This window comes from Mastomys coucha, unplaced genomic scaffold, assembly GCF_008632895.1.
Source record: "Mastomys coucha isolate ucsf_1 unplaced genomic scaffold, UCSF_Mcou_1 pScaffold18, whole genome shotgun sequence".
NCBI lineage: Eukaryota > Metazoa > Chordata > Mammalia > Rodentia > Muridae > Mastomys > Mastomys coucha.
Window position 1 is genome coordinate 94,562,535 of NW_022196900.1, and position 15,280 is coordinate 94,577,814.

Sequence of the window (15,280 nt, forward strand, 5' to 3'; positions counted from 1 at the left end):
TTTAATATAATCTATTCTGATTTAATTTGGCTGTTTTCACTGTCAGTGGAGAATTTACCTATCACTCTGCTCCCTCCTCCCTCCAAAAATGGGGTCCATATGTGTCTACTCCTGAGCAACTTCCACATAGATGCTGAGCTCTGTGGGAAGGGGTTTGATGAAGAGGTAGTGTTTAGGGTTGAATGTCTGAAGTCTCTCACTCTCTGCACTTTGTCCAGCTGTGGGACTGTTTCTTCTCCTGTCTACTGAAGAGGAAGTGGCTCTGAAGAGGGCTGAGCAAAAGCCCTGGTCTGTGGGTATAGCTATTTGTTCTTAGAGTTTTTGTTACTTTGTTCGTTTAGCAGAACAGTAGCAGTAAATATTCCCTCAGGGCCTATGGCCATCTAGTTTCAAGTTCTTGGAGACTAGCAATTTCAGGTATGGCTCAACCTCATAGAATGGACCCTAAATCCAATAAGAAAGTGATTGATTATTCAAATTTCTGCCAGTCTCCACCTTTTTATTTGAAACATGATTTCAGTGAACCTGAAGTTCCTGTATTAGGTAAGGCTGGCTGGTCAGTGGTCAGTCTACCAGTGTGCACTCTGTGCCCATGCTGAGATTATGGCAATGCCCTCTGGTGCTTTTTTCATGGGCTTTGGGGTCCTGGTGTGTGGATTTATTAATCAACACGGCATACAAAGTTTTCTTCTGTGTGTAATTAACTGTTTTTTAAAACACTGATTAACTTGGATTCTTTCCTTTTCCTCTGTATCTGTCTTTAGCCCATAGAATTGAACAGAATCAACATTTTAAATCTTGGCTATGAGGCCTTCCTAATTTTTTATTTAATATGTGTTTCCCCTGAAAATAAGGACTCAGGACAATTGTGGCAGTTCCCATTTCTTTCTCTGTGGTTCAGAATAAAAATAGTAACTTTGTCTTTGCTCTAATCTTTGCAGCTGACATTGAGAAATAATTGTACAGTCTGAGCATTTTGATGATCTAATACTTTTGCAAAATTGTGGCATTATTTCCTTTCTCATGATATTTTACCCTTTGCACATACAGCTGTGTACAAATTATATCTTGTACACCCTAGAAAGCAGTGTTATTTATTATATATTATAAATGATCTTTTACATTTATAGTTCCACTTTTTCCCCCAAGACAGGATTTCTTTGTGCAGTCCTGGAACTCACTCAATAACCAGGTTGGCTTCAAACTCAGAGATCCACCTGTCTCTGTCATCCTAGTACTGGGATTAAAGTATGCCTGACTAGTTTCACTTTGAGAAGTTTAAGACACTTAACTGAAAGTATATTTTACTAGCCTCCCCTTTAAGTGGCCCATATCTTAATCATCCTGCACTGCTTGCCTCTCTGCCTGGAATAGGAAGGGCTCCTCTGGCAGATTCTATAGAACTCATTATAAGATACTGAGCGACCAAAGTGGGCCGTCACCCTCGGGAGACACTGCTTTCTTCTGTGGCTTTTGTGTAACTGTGCGTCCGGAACCCGGAACGCCTGTCCTTGTGTTGCTCTTCCCTCTCAGTTGCGCAATGGCTCTAGGTTCCTCAGCCTGCTTGCTCCAGGTTTAGCAGGCATTTTTTAGTATCAGAGAATGGCTGAATATAAAATGGGAGTTTCTCCTGTTCTGAGAAGCCAGAAGTTTTACTTGCTTTTCAGATTCTTCAGAGTTTCCACAAGGTTTCCCCAAAGCTGGCTCCATAGTGAAGGTGGAGGGGACCTCAGCCACTTTGTGTGTTGCAGTCCATCCAAGATCCAGCGGCAGTGGTAGCCATGGGGCCTCTTCCATGTGCTGATTCTGTCAGTTACTGGACTGCAGACTCTTCATATGCTTGTCCTGCCCCCTTTGGGCAGATAGAGTGCTTTGCTCAGTATTTTACAAGCAGAGCTGACAAAACTTTTAACCAGTCTGGGAGGATGTTAAACCCTGTCCCACCATGGCAGCTGCTACTGCTGTGATTCAGCTTGTGCTTGGAAGGAACACTGGAGTGGATGTGTGGGTGCTTGTGCTGTCTTCTCTGCTGTGGCTAATAGTAATCATCTCTTCTCCTCCCTCCCCTGCCGCCTCTGTCCTCCTCTCCCCTGTACATACCCTACCCCACTTTTCTTTTAATTTTGTGACCTCTCGCTCCCTCTGTCCCCCTCTTGCTTGGCTTCCATGTTGCTAGTTTTTCTGTTCGCGCGCTCATTATCACCCTTTTTTGTACTTCAAATCCCAGCAGCTGCCCAGCCAGGTCCCTGAGCACAGCCCTGTGGTATATGGGACTGTGGAGAGCGCTCATCTTGCTGCCAGCACCCCTGTCACTGCAGCTAGCGACCAGAAGCAAGGTTTGTGTATGACTGTTTCCTCCCTCTCTCTTTAGTCTCTTGTATAACGACATTGCTCTCGGGATCCTGTCCAACACCTGAGGCAAATCTAAGGTAGAAAGTGAGCTTGTAGGAAGGGAGGGGAAGGGTCTTACATTTCACCTGCCTTGCTGTTGCTCTCTATGTGTAAGTAAACCCCTAGCTCGTGTGAGGGGAAAGGAAACACTTAGCTTGAGGATGGGAATCAAAGCATATGTCTCTATCTATTGATTTACAAGAGCAACCAGGTGTGTTTTCACCATTCAGTGGGGTAGTTGCTATTTCTCAGAGAAGATAACATGTTTCCTGCAAGCCTGAGGCACCCACCAGACCCCATGAGAGAAGAAGGAACTAGAGCTCTGGAAGCAGAGGCCCCAGCTGTGATGTCCTGCTGGGCGCCCCCTGGGCCTTGCAGTTCTTCTGCCAGGGCCAGGGCTCTTGGGAGGACTTTCCCACCTCCTTGGAAATGATAGCAGCTGATACAGGAACAGTGCACAGGCTTCCTGCTATTGAGCAGAGGACAAGCTGCAAGGTGCTTATTGAAAACAAGTACAATACCTTTGGGAGAAAAAACACTGACCCTTGAAAGTGAGACATGGTCTTTTCCTCCTGACTGCTTAACCTTTGTGGAACTTGTGTCTAGTGCTCAGTAGCAAAGGGAGCAGCAGCAGGAGCCTGCTCTCTTCTGCTTCCGCCTTCACTCTCCAGTGAGCAGAAACCACTGTGTGCACTTGGAGGTCTCCATTCATCAGATCTACTACAGCTAGCTTTTTGGGGTGTTTGTTGTTGGGGTTTTTTATTGTCATTGTTGGTGTTTTGTATTTCAAGACAGGGTTCTCTGTGCAGCCCTGGCTGTCCTAGAACTTTTAAAATGTTATTGTTGATACTTGGAATGCATGATTCCATTTTTATGTTTTTTACTTTCTCAGAGGGTTTTGTTTCACAAATTAATTACATTCAAGCTTTTTTGAAAAGCTTGTTTATTTGTTGGTGGTTTTGTTTAAAAGAAGTCTCATACTGACTGAATCTTAGGCTGGCCTGGAACTTGTTATGTAGTGTGAGCTGGCCTCTAATTCTTCAGCCTCCTGAGAGCTGAGATTACAGATAGGAACTTTCACACCTGCTGATTTCAGTTTTCCCACAAGTGAAAGGATACTATGAAATACAAGACCCTCCCTCCCCATTGACTATTGACAGTAGCATTAAACCTTTATAAGATCATTTTAAAATCAAAAGATGAAAAACCCTTAGCTGGCTTGCTTCTAAAGACTGTCACCTCGGCAGCAATCAGACATGCAGAAGGTTCGTATGTGCTGAGTGCTGAATTCCAGGACCCAGAGCCATTGCATGTGTGCTGAGTACTGAATTCCAGGACCCAGAGCCATTGCATGTGTGCTGAGTGCTGAATTCCAGGACCCAGAGCCATTGCATGTGTGCTGAGTACTGAATTCCAGGTCCCAGAGCCATTGCATGTGTGCTGAGTACTGAATTCCAGGTCCCAGAGCTGTGGCATGTGTGCTGAGTGCTGGATTCCAGGTCCTGCCTTTAGGAGTGTAGCTGTAATGCATTTGTAGTAGATTTTCCTTTAAATTTTAGTGCACTTTTGTACAGATGTAATCCACCTGGGCATGTTGAGCATATCTGTGCACAACTCTGTTGAATCCATCTTCTTTGCATCCTTCTTCCACAGCTAGGCTTCATTACAAGAACAGCCATGACACACTGGATAATAAGAGTTCAGACCTGCCTGACAACATTAGTTAAAGTTGTTTTAGGAAAAAGAATGCTCAAATTTTAAAAATATGAAATATTTCTATTTTGACACTTTCAGGTCTGTATATATTTTGAGGAAGGGAAAGTGGAAAATTCTAGAAACCCTTAGCTGTTTTCTTGTCTTAGAAGAAACTTAACAAAAAAAAAGTTTCAGGCTGACATACAGGTGTAGGTGTATTGACACATACAGTTTTAGAGCATCAAAATGGGCAGCTCTTTGTGACTGAAGTGATTGTCACATCGAGGATTTCCTTCAGGATTCTCATAGACTGTCAATATTTGAAATGATTTTCATACGAGGTAGGATTTTGTTTGGTGTTTGTTTTCTATGTTGAAGCATGGTCTCCTGAAGCCCAGGTTGGCCTCCAGCTCCGTATGTAGGTAAGGATGACTTTGAACTCAGGATTTTCTGCCGTATCTCCTGGATTCTTAAATTAGAAATGTGTACCACACATGTGTACCACAGCTCATGTGGTATTGAGGATAGAATCCTGGGTATCGATCCTGCGAGGCAAGCTTCCCACCCACTAACGCACCCCAGCCTCAAGGGCTTTTGCAGCTGTGGTTGCAACTCAAATGCTGCTAGAAAGTGCTCTTGAGGTAGGAGTTTTTATTCTGTTCTTTTTTGATTATGCATTTTTCTTTATGCTGCTTTTCAGATATTAAATTCCTTTTAGGGTAAAGAAGTGTAAAGGAATGCACTTACTTAAAAGACTTGTCGGCTGGGTGTGGGCACCCACACCTCTGTGCAGAGTCTGACCTTTTCTACGTACAGAGTTCTAGGCCTGGAGCTGCTTAGGGGACTGCACTGTTCTTATAGCCCCAGACAGTAGTCTCTGCTCTGCCCTGCTGTTGGTTTTCTGTCTTGTCAATGGATCTGTCACTGCTGAGGGTCTGCCTTGGTCACAGGATGTCCTTTCCTACTGGAAATGTCTGATGCCTCACCCTGAGTAGAGAAATGTGGGGTTTGAAGTCACTCTTGAGTCATGTGCTAGTTCAGTAGTTTCTGGACCAGAACCAATCTCTAAGCCTCAGTTTCCTCTTTTGTAAGACATGAACATTGTAGTCTGTCCTTGTGGTGGGGAAAGAAATGTAGAGAACAATGCGGGTGGCCATTAGCCCACCTGTGCTTAGTACATATCAGCTGCCATTGTCACTCTGCTTTCTCAGAATCCCCATTACATGAGAAGACATGTGTACCATTTCCAGTTGTCTGGTGTTGTATGAAGACAGTGACACAACGCTTATAGAGAGAGCTATTAAATGCACGAGGGACTCTACTTGGTGTTCACCTCTGACAGCAGAGAGCCCTAAGGCACTTCTGTTCCTTAGAGAGACTTCAGCCAGTGCAGCATATTGCTGCCCGGGCACAGGGCGCTGGTAGAGATGGACACGGCGGTCCCTATAGTCAGTCCTAATGTGTTTGGGAAAAGTACACTTTGCATTCAGAAATGGCATTCTGTTGTAACTACACCCTGACCCAGCTGGGGTTCTGTTGGCATTTGGGGCAGGTTTGCCCCTCAAATAGAGGATAATGCCATTCTTGGCCCCTTTCTCATAAACGGCCCTGGCACCTGCTTGGTGGTCATGAGACATAGTCACAAGCACCCATCTAGGCCACTGGTCGGTCATTCTTATAATTATGATACATTCATTGTAGAAACTGGAGCAGCAAAATGAAAGAAAAACGTGTGTCCAACACCCAGACATGTTGAAGTAAATAAACTCTGTCCAGACTAAGGAGCTTGTCCTGAGAGGAACTTTGGAAGTTACCATGTACAGCGTGTGACCTGTGCAGCAGCCCTAAAAGATGGGAGTTTCTCAGAGCTATGTAATTAATGAATATCTGTTAAACATGATCAACACAGAACACATATATGTATAATGAACTCATACGGTTTCCATGTATTGTTTCTTTCTGCCCTGCCAACTTAATCTGAGACATTTGGGGTTGAGCATTTACTGCTCTTCCTTCCAATGATGAGAAAGGGCAGTCTTGTAGGTGGATGCCTCAGCTACCCGCCCGGCAGTGGGAGTGAATCCTGAGGATGTGAAGCGCTCACCTTAGCATGGTCACTTGCTCTGCTCTGCACGGCAGTGTTCTCCTTCACAGGATTTCCATTGCTGCAGTCATCTTCGTGGGTGCGGGCTACATTAGAGGAGAGTCTCTCAGACTTGGCTGTTGTAGAGAACTGGACATGTAAGGAAGCCCAAGCTGGGGACATCAGGGACCTCCCTCTCACAGTGATTCCCATGTCCTTTACCTGGAATCCAAGAACTCAGTTGATTAGCACTTCTTTTTCTTTATGGTTATCATTTTCTAGTTTGTTGTTGTTTTCTCCGCACACAGATTATATTTACATATAAACACTCTATATCTCTCTATATGTGTATATATATATATACATACACACACACACACACACACACACACAAATGTTTCTCATGAAGCAATGCCTAGCGATTGGCTTATTGGATCCTTACCTTCGTTTCCCTCTGAGGAAACGGATGTTTGTTTCCACACTGCTGCTGATTTTGGTTAGAACCTTTTCAGAGAAACGAAAGTTAATTTTGAAACTACCTTTGATGCTAAAGTGCTTGGGGAGTTTATAATAGTTTGGTTTCTGATTATTGTTCATTGTACTGTTGTGCCTGGATAGTAGTATGTCCATACGAGAAAAATAATCAGAGGAAACAAGGTAGAAAAGAGGCAGGGGCAGTTTTATCTTAAGGATGGTTGAGCTGAGTTGGATGTGGTGGCCACGCCTATAATCCCAGCATTCAGTAGGCTGTGGCAAGAGGACTGACCATGAGCCCAGGGTACATAGTAAGGTGAATGGGGAAGATCTAATATTAGCTTCTATGAGGTCTCCTCTTGTTCTCCTGATGTCACCATATGGTGAATTGTCTTACACCTCAGCAAATGTCACGTGTCAGTGTCCTGGAGACCAAGACCTAGGAAGTAGAACTAGAGAACAACCAGCCCAGTGTCTTTGGAGTCCAGTATTTTGGTCTCTTTTCTTGCCCATGAGTATGGGTAAGTGATGGACAGACTTGGTGTAAGGCAGTACTGTATATTATATAATTCAAAATTATTCTTAAAATATTTTATTTCTTTTTCACCAGAAGAAAAGCCAAAACCAGATCCAGTGTTCCAGTCTCCTTCAACAGTCCTTAGGCTCGTGCTTAGTGGGGAGACGAAAGAGCAAGCAGGCCAGATGCCTGAGACTGCTGCAGGAGAGCCTACCCCAGAGCCTACTCGGACTTCATCACCCTCCACCCTTCCTCCACTTGCCCGGAGTTCAGTTCCTTCCCCCATGTCCGCTGCCCTTAGCAGTCAGCCACTGTTCACTGCTGAGGACAAGTGTGAACTTTCTTCCTCAAAAGAAGATGCACCTCCTGTACCCAGCCCCACATCTTGCACAGCAGCATCAGGCCCTTCACTAACAGATAACAATGATATATGCAAGAAACCCTGTAGTGTAGCACCTCATGATAGCCAGCTAATTTCTAGTACTATCCTAATTAATGAAATGAATGGAGTTGGTGAAAAATTACCAGCCAAGGAGAACACTGTGGACATGGTGAGACAGGAAGTGCTGCCATTGACTCTCGAATTGGAGATTCTGGAACATCCCCAGGAAGAAATGAAAGTGGAGTGTACCCCGACTTCCATTGCCCCATCCACGCTGCCTTCCTTCTCCCCAGCTCCTCCAACTCCCCCCGCTTCACCTCCTTGTCCTCCTGTTGTCCTATCTGCCACCATTGCTCGTTCTCCTGCTGTTGCCACTGATGTCCAGAGAGTTGCCGCCGAAGAGGGAGAAAGCCTGAGAACTTGCCTTAGCAAGGATGCAAAGGAGACGGTGGACAAAGCAGAGGCAGAGGCAGCCGGGCGAGCAGAGGAGACCGCAGACCCCGAGAACTTTCATTCAGGACGGAGCCCTGCCCCAGGTAAGCCGCTCTGCCCTTAATGCTTGTGCGCTTGCTGCCCGTGAGGAAGACACGGTGCTGGAGTGATTTTTTAATTGGCTACTTTCCTTGACTTCCAGAAACATCGAATGAATGCTGAAATTCCTAGTCTGATTTCTTCAGTGGTGTGCTTGTTTTTTTAGTACAGCCTGCAAAAGAGTTACTCCATTGTCTAAAATACACTAAATGCCTCCAAGGTATATGTCTCTATGCATGTTGAGTTTGTTTTGTTACTTTTGTTTTTTAAACTCATTTCCTCAGTCTTTTTCTCTGCTGCTTCAAAACTAGAATGGAAGTTAGCATGATCTTTCACTCCCACCCAGCCCTCTCCTCTCAGGATTCTAACCCAGCCAGCCGTGTATAACAGTCCTGCGTGGAGGACCAGTCAGGGAAATGGTGCTAAGCATCACAGCTTACAACTGCTCTTGAAGAACAAAGCCCTCTTTGGTTACATACTTTTTAAAAGTTTCACTTTAGGTTGGCAGTGATAGTGCACACTTATAACTCCAGCACTTTGGAGATGGAGGCAGGAGGGCTTGGTCACCCTTGAATTTGAGGCTGCTCTTTCTGCACGTGACATCCAGGTTTTCTGCAATGTGTAAAGATAGATCCCTGTCTAAGTTAGACTGAAAAGAAAGTTTTATTTTTCTTTTAAGTTTCTATCTATCACTTTTATCTTGAAATTTTTATAGTCTTCCTCAATTCAGTTTGATTTTTAGTATTACCTAGGATCTGATGGTCCTAGTATCAATTAAAAAATTTTAAGATCACCTTGTGTGTATTTGCCTCTGTGTATGTGCTCGCGCACACGTGTGTGATACCACATGCATGCTTGCGGTGAGAAGCCATGTCAGATCCCCTGGTTGTGAGCTGCCATGTGGGTGCTGGGAAATGAACCTTAGGTCCTCTGCAAGAATTGAGGCATCTCTCCAGCATGAAATTTTTTTATCAAAATTTAGTCAGAGTTTCAACATTTTTAACCCCCAAGTTTTCCTAGAGCTTACTGGTCTGAATCTGCAGAGAGCAGCCCAGAATACGAAAGCACTACCATGTCCAAGTTAGCACAAGCCATTCTCTGCACCTTGTTCCATTGACTTTGGTACATGCAGCAGGTGAGCTGTTTACAAATAAGTGTTGTCCCTGTGCTAGACAGGCACGTATTTCAATATGCTTCCATTCCAGGGCTGTAAAAGTCGTTTGCCTGATAGTTTAGCATTTTAAGTGTTTCTTGGAAAACCGTAGACACTCCCTCAGAAATATCGCCAAGCTTCTAGTAGCTCAAGTCCCACTTGGATCTTCATGGGGAGCATCTGCCCGTTGTTTGTGGCCATGCAAGTGTGAGCTACAGAAAGGCTGGATGGATAGTTAGGTGCACATCTGAAGACTACGCAGATGTCATGCTCAGAATAGCCTTTCTTTGCCACAGATTGGTTGTTCACACACCCTCCAGCCAGCCTGTGGAATTGCTCTATCTAATGCCCTGCTTGCTTCCCACTGCTGCCTTCACCTTGCACACCGAAGCCTCGAGTACTGCAAGAAAATACACAATTCAGTGTCACTTACAACTGTGTATTGATTAAAAGAAGTGTATTGATTAAAAGAAGCCGATGTGGTGGTATATGCTTGTAATCCCCCAAGTTAGGAGGCTGACACAAGTAGGTAATGGGTGAGCTAGGGCTACACCTGCCTCGAAGAAAACAAAACAGAACCAAGAAATGGTGGTGACGATCGTCTCATAGAGACCATAATCTCTTTGGGCTGTTTTTACAGGAATTTGAGTGTATACATTGGAGACATCTCAACTATAGCTCAGGCTGGCCTCTAACTCACAGAAGTCTTCCTGGCTAGGGTGGGAGTCTCACCTTTCTAGTTTCAGTATAAGTGTTCATTACTTACATTGTAGTCTCTAGATCATTGTTTCTATAAAGACTTTTCTCAGGCATCACCCTTGCTGTGGAGACAGTTGCACCTTCTCCTCATATAGGTAGGATCAGTGAGTATAATTTGTGTGTGCTAAGATGTACCCTTCCAATGGATAGCCTTGTAACACTCTAGTTTTGTGTATTAGCCACTGCCACTCAACCCCCTACTCTGAGCTTCCTGGGATTTTCTGGATGGTTCTCTGGCTTCCCACTCTTAACCTAAACAAATGGACTTGATCATTCATGATGAAAACCCTTGGTGAAGCGCCTTAGCTAAGGTTCTATTGCTTTAACAAACACCACTGTGTTTATTTCATCAAGTTCGTAGTCTGTCATACAAGGAAGTCAGCGCAGACATAAGGAGGAGAGGGCTGCCTACTGACTTCCTCCTGGCTTGCTCAGTATTTTTGGGTTTTTTTCTTATGTACTCTTAAGACCAACTTGATCAAGAAAATGCCCTGCAGGCTTCCCCACAGGCTAATGAGGTAGAAGCATTCTCAGTTTCCCTCTTCCCAAAAGCCTAGCTTGTGTCAGGTTGACATAAAACTAGCCCACACATAGTTAGACCTGTGATGCCGTGCTGTATGTGCTGTGTGATTCAATAACCCAGGCAGTAAGTTATGGAGAGAAGAAACAGATCTGTCCTCATGTCTGTGCCGTGTGTGTCAGTCACGGAAACAGGATTCTTTTATGTGTAACTTCTCAATGTGGGTCTGCTGAGCAGCCTGTCAGCTGAGTAATACTATTTCTTGCTGATTTTGTACAAAACAAAACTGCCTTTTTGGTTGAGCCATCCTTTCTAGGCCCTTGAGCTCCGCCCTACCCAGCTCCCTCTTGAGCCTTTCTGCTTTCCATGTTTGTGTCTGTTCATGATGCATGGATTTGGCATGCTTTCCTGAAAATGCGCTATCTTAAAGCTCAGGATCTGAGAATCTGGGGCCACACATTTTTCTCCTCCCTTTCTTCTCAGACTTTTTATGTGAATACATTGCTGTCTTCAGACACACCAGAAGAGGGCATCAGATCCCGTTACAGAACCTCTGGTGGAAGAGCAGTCGGTGCTCTTACCGCTGAGCCATCTCTCCCGCCCGAGGCTTGCTATTTTTGAAGCACTGTGGTGTTGTCTTTTGTTAGCCTTCACAACAACCCTACTACCACAGAGAAAATGAGACCTCTTGCAGTTTGTGGCAGAAGCAGACTTTACACTCACCTCCCCGGCCTGCTTCTTTGTCTTCTTGAGAGCTTTTTGTGGCCCTCCCTGGCTGTCCTGGAACACAGTCTATAGACCAGGGTGGCCTAGAACTCACAGAGATCTGCCTGCCTCTGCCTCAGCCTGCTGCTTAAATTACATCTGTGTGTTACATCTATGTGTGACTCCACACATCATATACCCTATAAGGAAATTCTATCAGCAAAAGAGGTGCAATGCAAGGTGAGAGGTGAGTGGGGGAGGGTGGCATGTGTAGCAAATACTCTATAGGCTAATAAAACATGTCTTGATTCTTTTGAATTCTCAGAGGCACAGGCAGTTCAAGGCCTACATAGTGGGTTCCAGGACAGCCAGAACCGCACAGTGAGACCCTGTCTCAAAATGACCAACCTCCCCAGCTCCCCACCACAAAAAAAAATAACAAAAATCAGTTAAGAAAACAAATATCCGAGTTAAGTCGGTGATTTCACAGGAAGTCAAATGGGTTTTCAGCCCTGCGTACGCAGGTCCCGGTGCTCAGGATTCCCTGAGACAATGCTGCCTAGGAGCTGTTACCTTGTGTGTGATGTAGACCTTGACGATGTGACTGGACCAAGCAGTAAGAACTGTTCCGATTGTTCTGACGCCTGTCAGACCTACAGGTTTTACTAGTGACTGAGTCACAGTCTTCAGTTTTATGAATGGGAAGAATTTAAGTATTCCTCACAATTTTTTTTTTTTTTTTTTGGCTGGGGGCAGGGACTGCGGTCTGAAACCAGACCGTCGAGCATGGTTCTAACCTGGTGCACCACCCAGCTGTTTGTGTCATTGTTTTGACATGTATATATTCTTAGTTGTACATATATTTTTAATTTTATTATGTCTGTGAGGAGAAGGTAGGAGCAGCGATGGGAAATGGGGGATCAGATCAGTGAACAGCTCTTCTCTCCTTCCACTGGGTTCAGGCAGTGAACTGAAGCCTGCAGGCCTTCACAGCAAGCTCTTACTTGCCGAGCCACTGGCCCCGCAGGCCAAATACTTGATTACAGAGAATGTTTCCTTTCTTAGTTTGAGAAACATTTGAGCAATACCATTGACAGTAAGAGGCACTCACATTACAGAGTGCAGGCTTCCTGCCAACCGTGTCCTTTACTAGGTGTTGGGAGTCCTGTGAGTGCATTCATTTGCTATCCTGAATTATGCCTCCAGCCCCTGTATTTTATTTTATTTTTTTTGTTGTTTTGTTTTTTTGAGACAGGGTTTCTCTGTGTAGCCCTAGCTATCCTGGAACTCAGAAATCTGCCTGCCTCCACTGCCCAGCACAATTTATTTTTAAGTAAATTAGAATACCCTTTTGGTTGTCTCTTCTCAACCATAATTTAGGACCAAGAAAATAATCAAATTTTATACCATCACAAACCTCCAAGAATCCTGGTGGCCTAACTGTGGTGTTATTAGACTCCCACTCATGTCTCTTTCTAGAGTATCTGGGATTAAATTGAATAGTGATCTGATCTCATTTGTTCCGGTGATTTTCATTTGCACTTACCATATTATTTATCTTCAGACCTTTGAATGCAGAAGTGATTGAAATGCCTTTCCTCTGAGGGTTTCCCATAGAGACAAGTGTGTAAATCCTGGGATGGGCAAGGTGAAGAGCTATGGGACTAGGGGCTCCATAACGCCCTGTCTCAATTGTGAAGGTCACATTGAGTTGAGTTAAAGTTAAAAGAGGTTGTCGGACTCAAAGTAGGAGGGGTGGTTTTCAATCTGGGTTTCTGAATTCACGGTACCCATCTCACTCAGAGATGAAGAGCATCGTAGAGGGACGCTGACTGTTGTGCTGATCTCTGAGTTCTGAGCTGAGGCTGTAGTAATCCATGCCTTTGCATTTGTACCACATTTACCTTAAAGTAAACCGCAGTCAACATGATGGTAAGAGGAGGGCTTGCTAAATGCAAACTCGCCAGAGCAGCTGCTTGGGGACCTGGGAGAGCATGCTCCCGGGCTCGCTGCAGGGGCCTACCTTCTCACTGAGGGCACAGTTGCCCAATGACATGGCATACATGCCATGAGCCAACAGACAAACACTACTCACACTGTTCTCCTGTGTGAGTTCCATATCCCACCTTCTACTGATAAGAGATGAGGGTGGACATGGAGCTGGAATTCAGAGGAAGGTGCACAGGGAGCACGGAGCAACATTGTGAAGTGGGGCCAGTGAGGCTTAGGTAGTTAAGCCTTTACCTCCGGAACTGTGCTCCGTTACTAGTAAACGTCCTAGCTCTAACATACGGATAAAGTCTCAACCCTTCTGCCCCTAGATAGACTTTTGATCTTTCCTGGAATGTCAGTAAGCACCTGCTGTTGTCTAGGGTACTTTATTAAATTCCATCAGTGAGATCAACCCTTTCCCTTTCCACAAAAGGGCGTCAACTCACAGCACACTTAATCTTGCACATAAGCCTTTGTATAGAAGAGCAAGGACAACATAATGAAATGTGGAAACATTTTTGGCACAACAGAGCAGGAAATGGACCTGATGCTGACCCAAAAATAGAAGCTAAATTTTCAGCCATTGTGCCTCAGCAGAAAATGAAGCAACAAAGCGCCTTGAAGAGGGGTTCCTACGTGCAGCAGCCTAAGGGTTTCACTGCCGTGGAAGTACTGACTGCTTAGGACTACGGGAGTCTTATACAAGAGTACACTCAACTGAAATTGTTACTTAAAATAGTCCAGAATACAAAGCAGAACTCAGTGCCTGAGAGGAATGTAGGCCGAGAGTCGCAAATGGCCTGAGGAAGGAGGCATATAAGGACTTAAGCATTGGGTAAAATTCTTACACTGTGGCCGTGTCTGTGCTGCCACCTGACAGGCACTAGAGCACTGTAACAGGAGACACTCGGATGTAGCTATAATCAGCAAAATACACACGGCTCAGAACTAGCTACATCATACTCAATTGTGTATGATGCCTGGGGCTAATCTGCCTGCAGTGGCAGTCCTGTGCCAAACCGCTACTCTCTGGGCACACTCAGATTCTAAGATCAGCTTCTGTACAGAGGCTGCTGCACTTCAGCTCTCAGAAGTCTGTCGGTGTGACCGACATATTTTCATCACCGCATCTGTTGTAGAAACCAGATGATCCAGAAGGCCTGTTTCCAGGGACTGTTAGGATGGGTGTTAATATGGCAGCTCTGACAGACTGTGTGGATCCACGGGTGCTGAAACAGCACTCCAGGGAGCAGTTGGGAGCGGTGCACAGAACACCTGCTGTCGTGCAGGTCAGGGCTTCAAGGCTAAAAGGAGGGAAAAGGAAACCTGATACAGACCACCGTGTTTCCATCAAAATAGATGAGAGTAAAATGAGAATCTGAGGATTTTTGCAGTAAGACCTGATCCTTGTAAATTACTGATAAAGACTACTTTGCTTAGAATTCTAATTCAGTTATCATTTAAAAAAAAAAAACTTAATTCAAAGAAAATAATTTTGCAAAGGCTAGTGAGGTGGTTGATCCCCAGAACCCACATAAAGGTGCTAAGAGAGAGCCACAGAACTGTCCTTTGACCTCTGTGTACACACACACACACACACACACACACTAATAATAAATTAAAATGACTTATAAAAGTTAATGACTTTTCATTCTTGGAAATGAGTACCACATTTGTCACCTGTCTGTGGGACATGCCTACTCGCCCACTCTGATGCAGTTGCTTTCTTTTCGCTTTTCTATAGACCTTAATAATAAGCTCTCCATTCATTAACAAAAATTAAGGGAAATATACTTGGGGATTTTTGTTGTTGTGTTGTGTCTGTGTGTTTCTTTTTTGAACCAGCTATCTCACATGTTGACTGGCCTGGAACTTGCTATGTAAAGCAAGTATAGCTTTGAACTCACAGAGATCCACCTCTCCCTGCCTCCAAGTGCTGGGATTAACAGAGTGCACCATCAGCTACTAAATCATGTTCTTGTACTCGGGAATCTACTTGAAAGTTAATTCGGCCAGGCGGTGGTGGCATACGCCTTTAATCCCAGCACTTGGGAGGCAGAGGCAGGTGGATTTCTGAG

The 15,280-nt window shown here is 44.7% G+C and overlaps 1 protein-coding gene and 1 long non-coding RNA gene across 35 annotated transcripts in view; one reads left to right on the top strand and one right to left on the bottom strand.

Moving 5' to 3' along the window:
- The window catches only part of Eif4g3 (eukaryotic translation initiation factor 4 gamma 3), a 217,147-nt gene that overhangs the window by 124,597 nt on the left and 77,270 nt on the right, over positions 1-15,280 (top strand). For 30 of the 34 annotated variants that reach the window (XM_031379180.1, XM_031379179.1, XM_031379178.1 and 27 more), the window contains 2 exons: positions 2,228-2,336; positions 7,254-8,078. In XM_031379180.1, the coding sequence (XP_031235040.1) occupies positions 2,228-2,336; positions 7,254-8,078 (934 nt within the window). Of the gene's footprint in view, positions 1-2,227; positions 2,337-7,253; positions 8,079-8,176; positions 8,309-15,280 lie in introns of those variants that run through there. The other 4 variants (XM_031379151.1, XM_031379181.1, XM_031379184.1 and 1 more) reach the window with 3 other exon arrangements.
- LOC116096893 overlaps positions 13,562-15,280 on the bottom strand; it is a 5,361-nt gene continuing 3,642 nt past the window's right edge. Inside the window, exon 3 of the long non-coding RNA XR_004121151.1 lies at positions 13,562-14,506. This is a non-coding gene — a long non-coding RNA (uncharacterized LOC116096893). The remainder of the gene's footprint in view (positions 14,507-15,280) is intronic.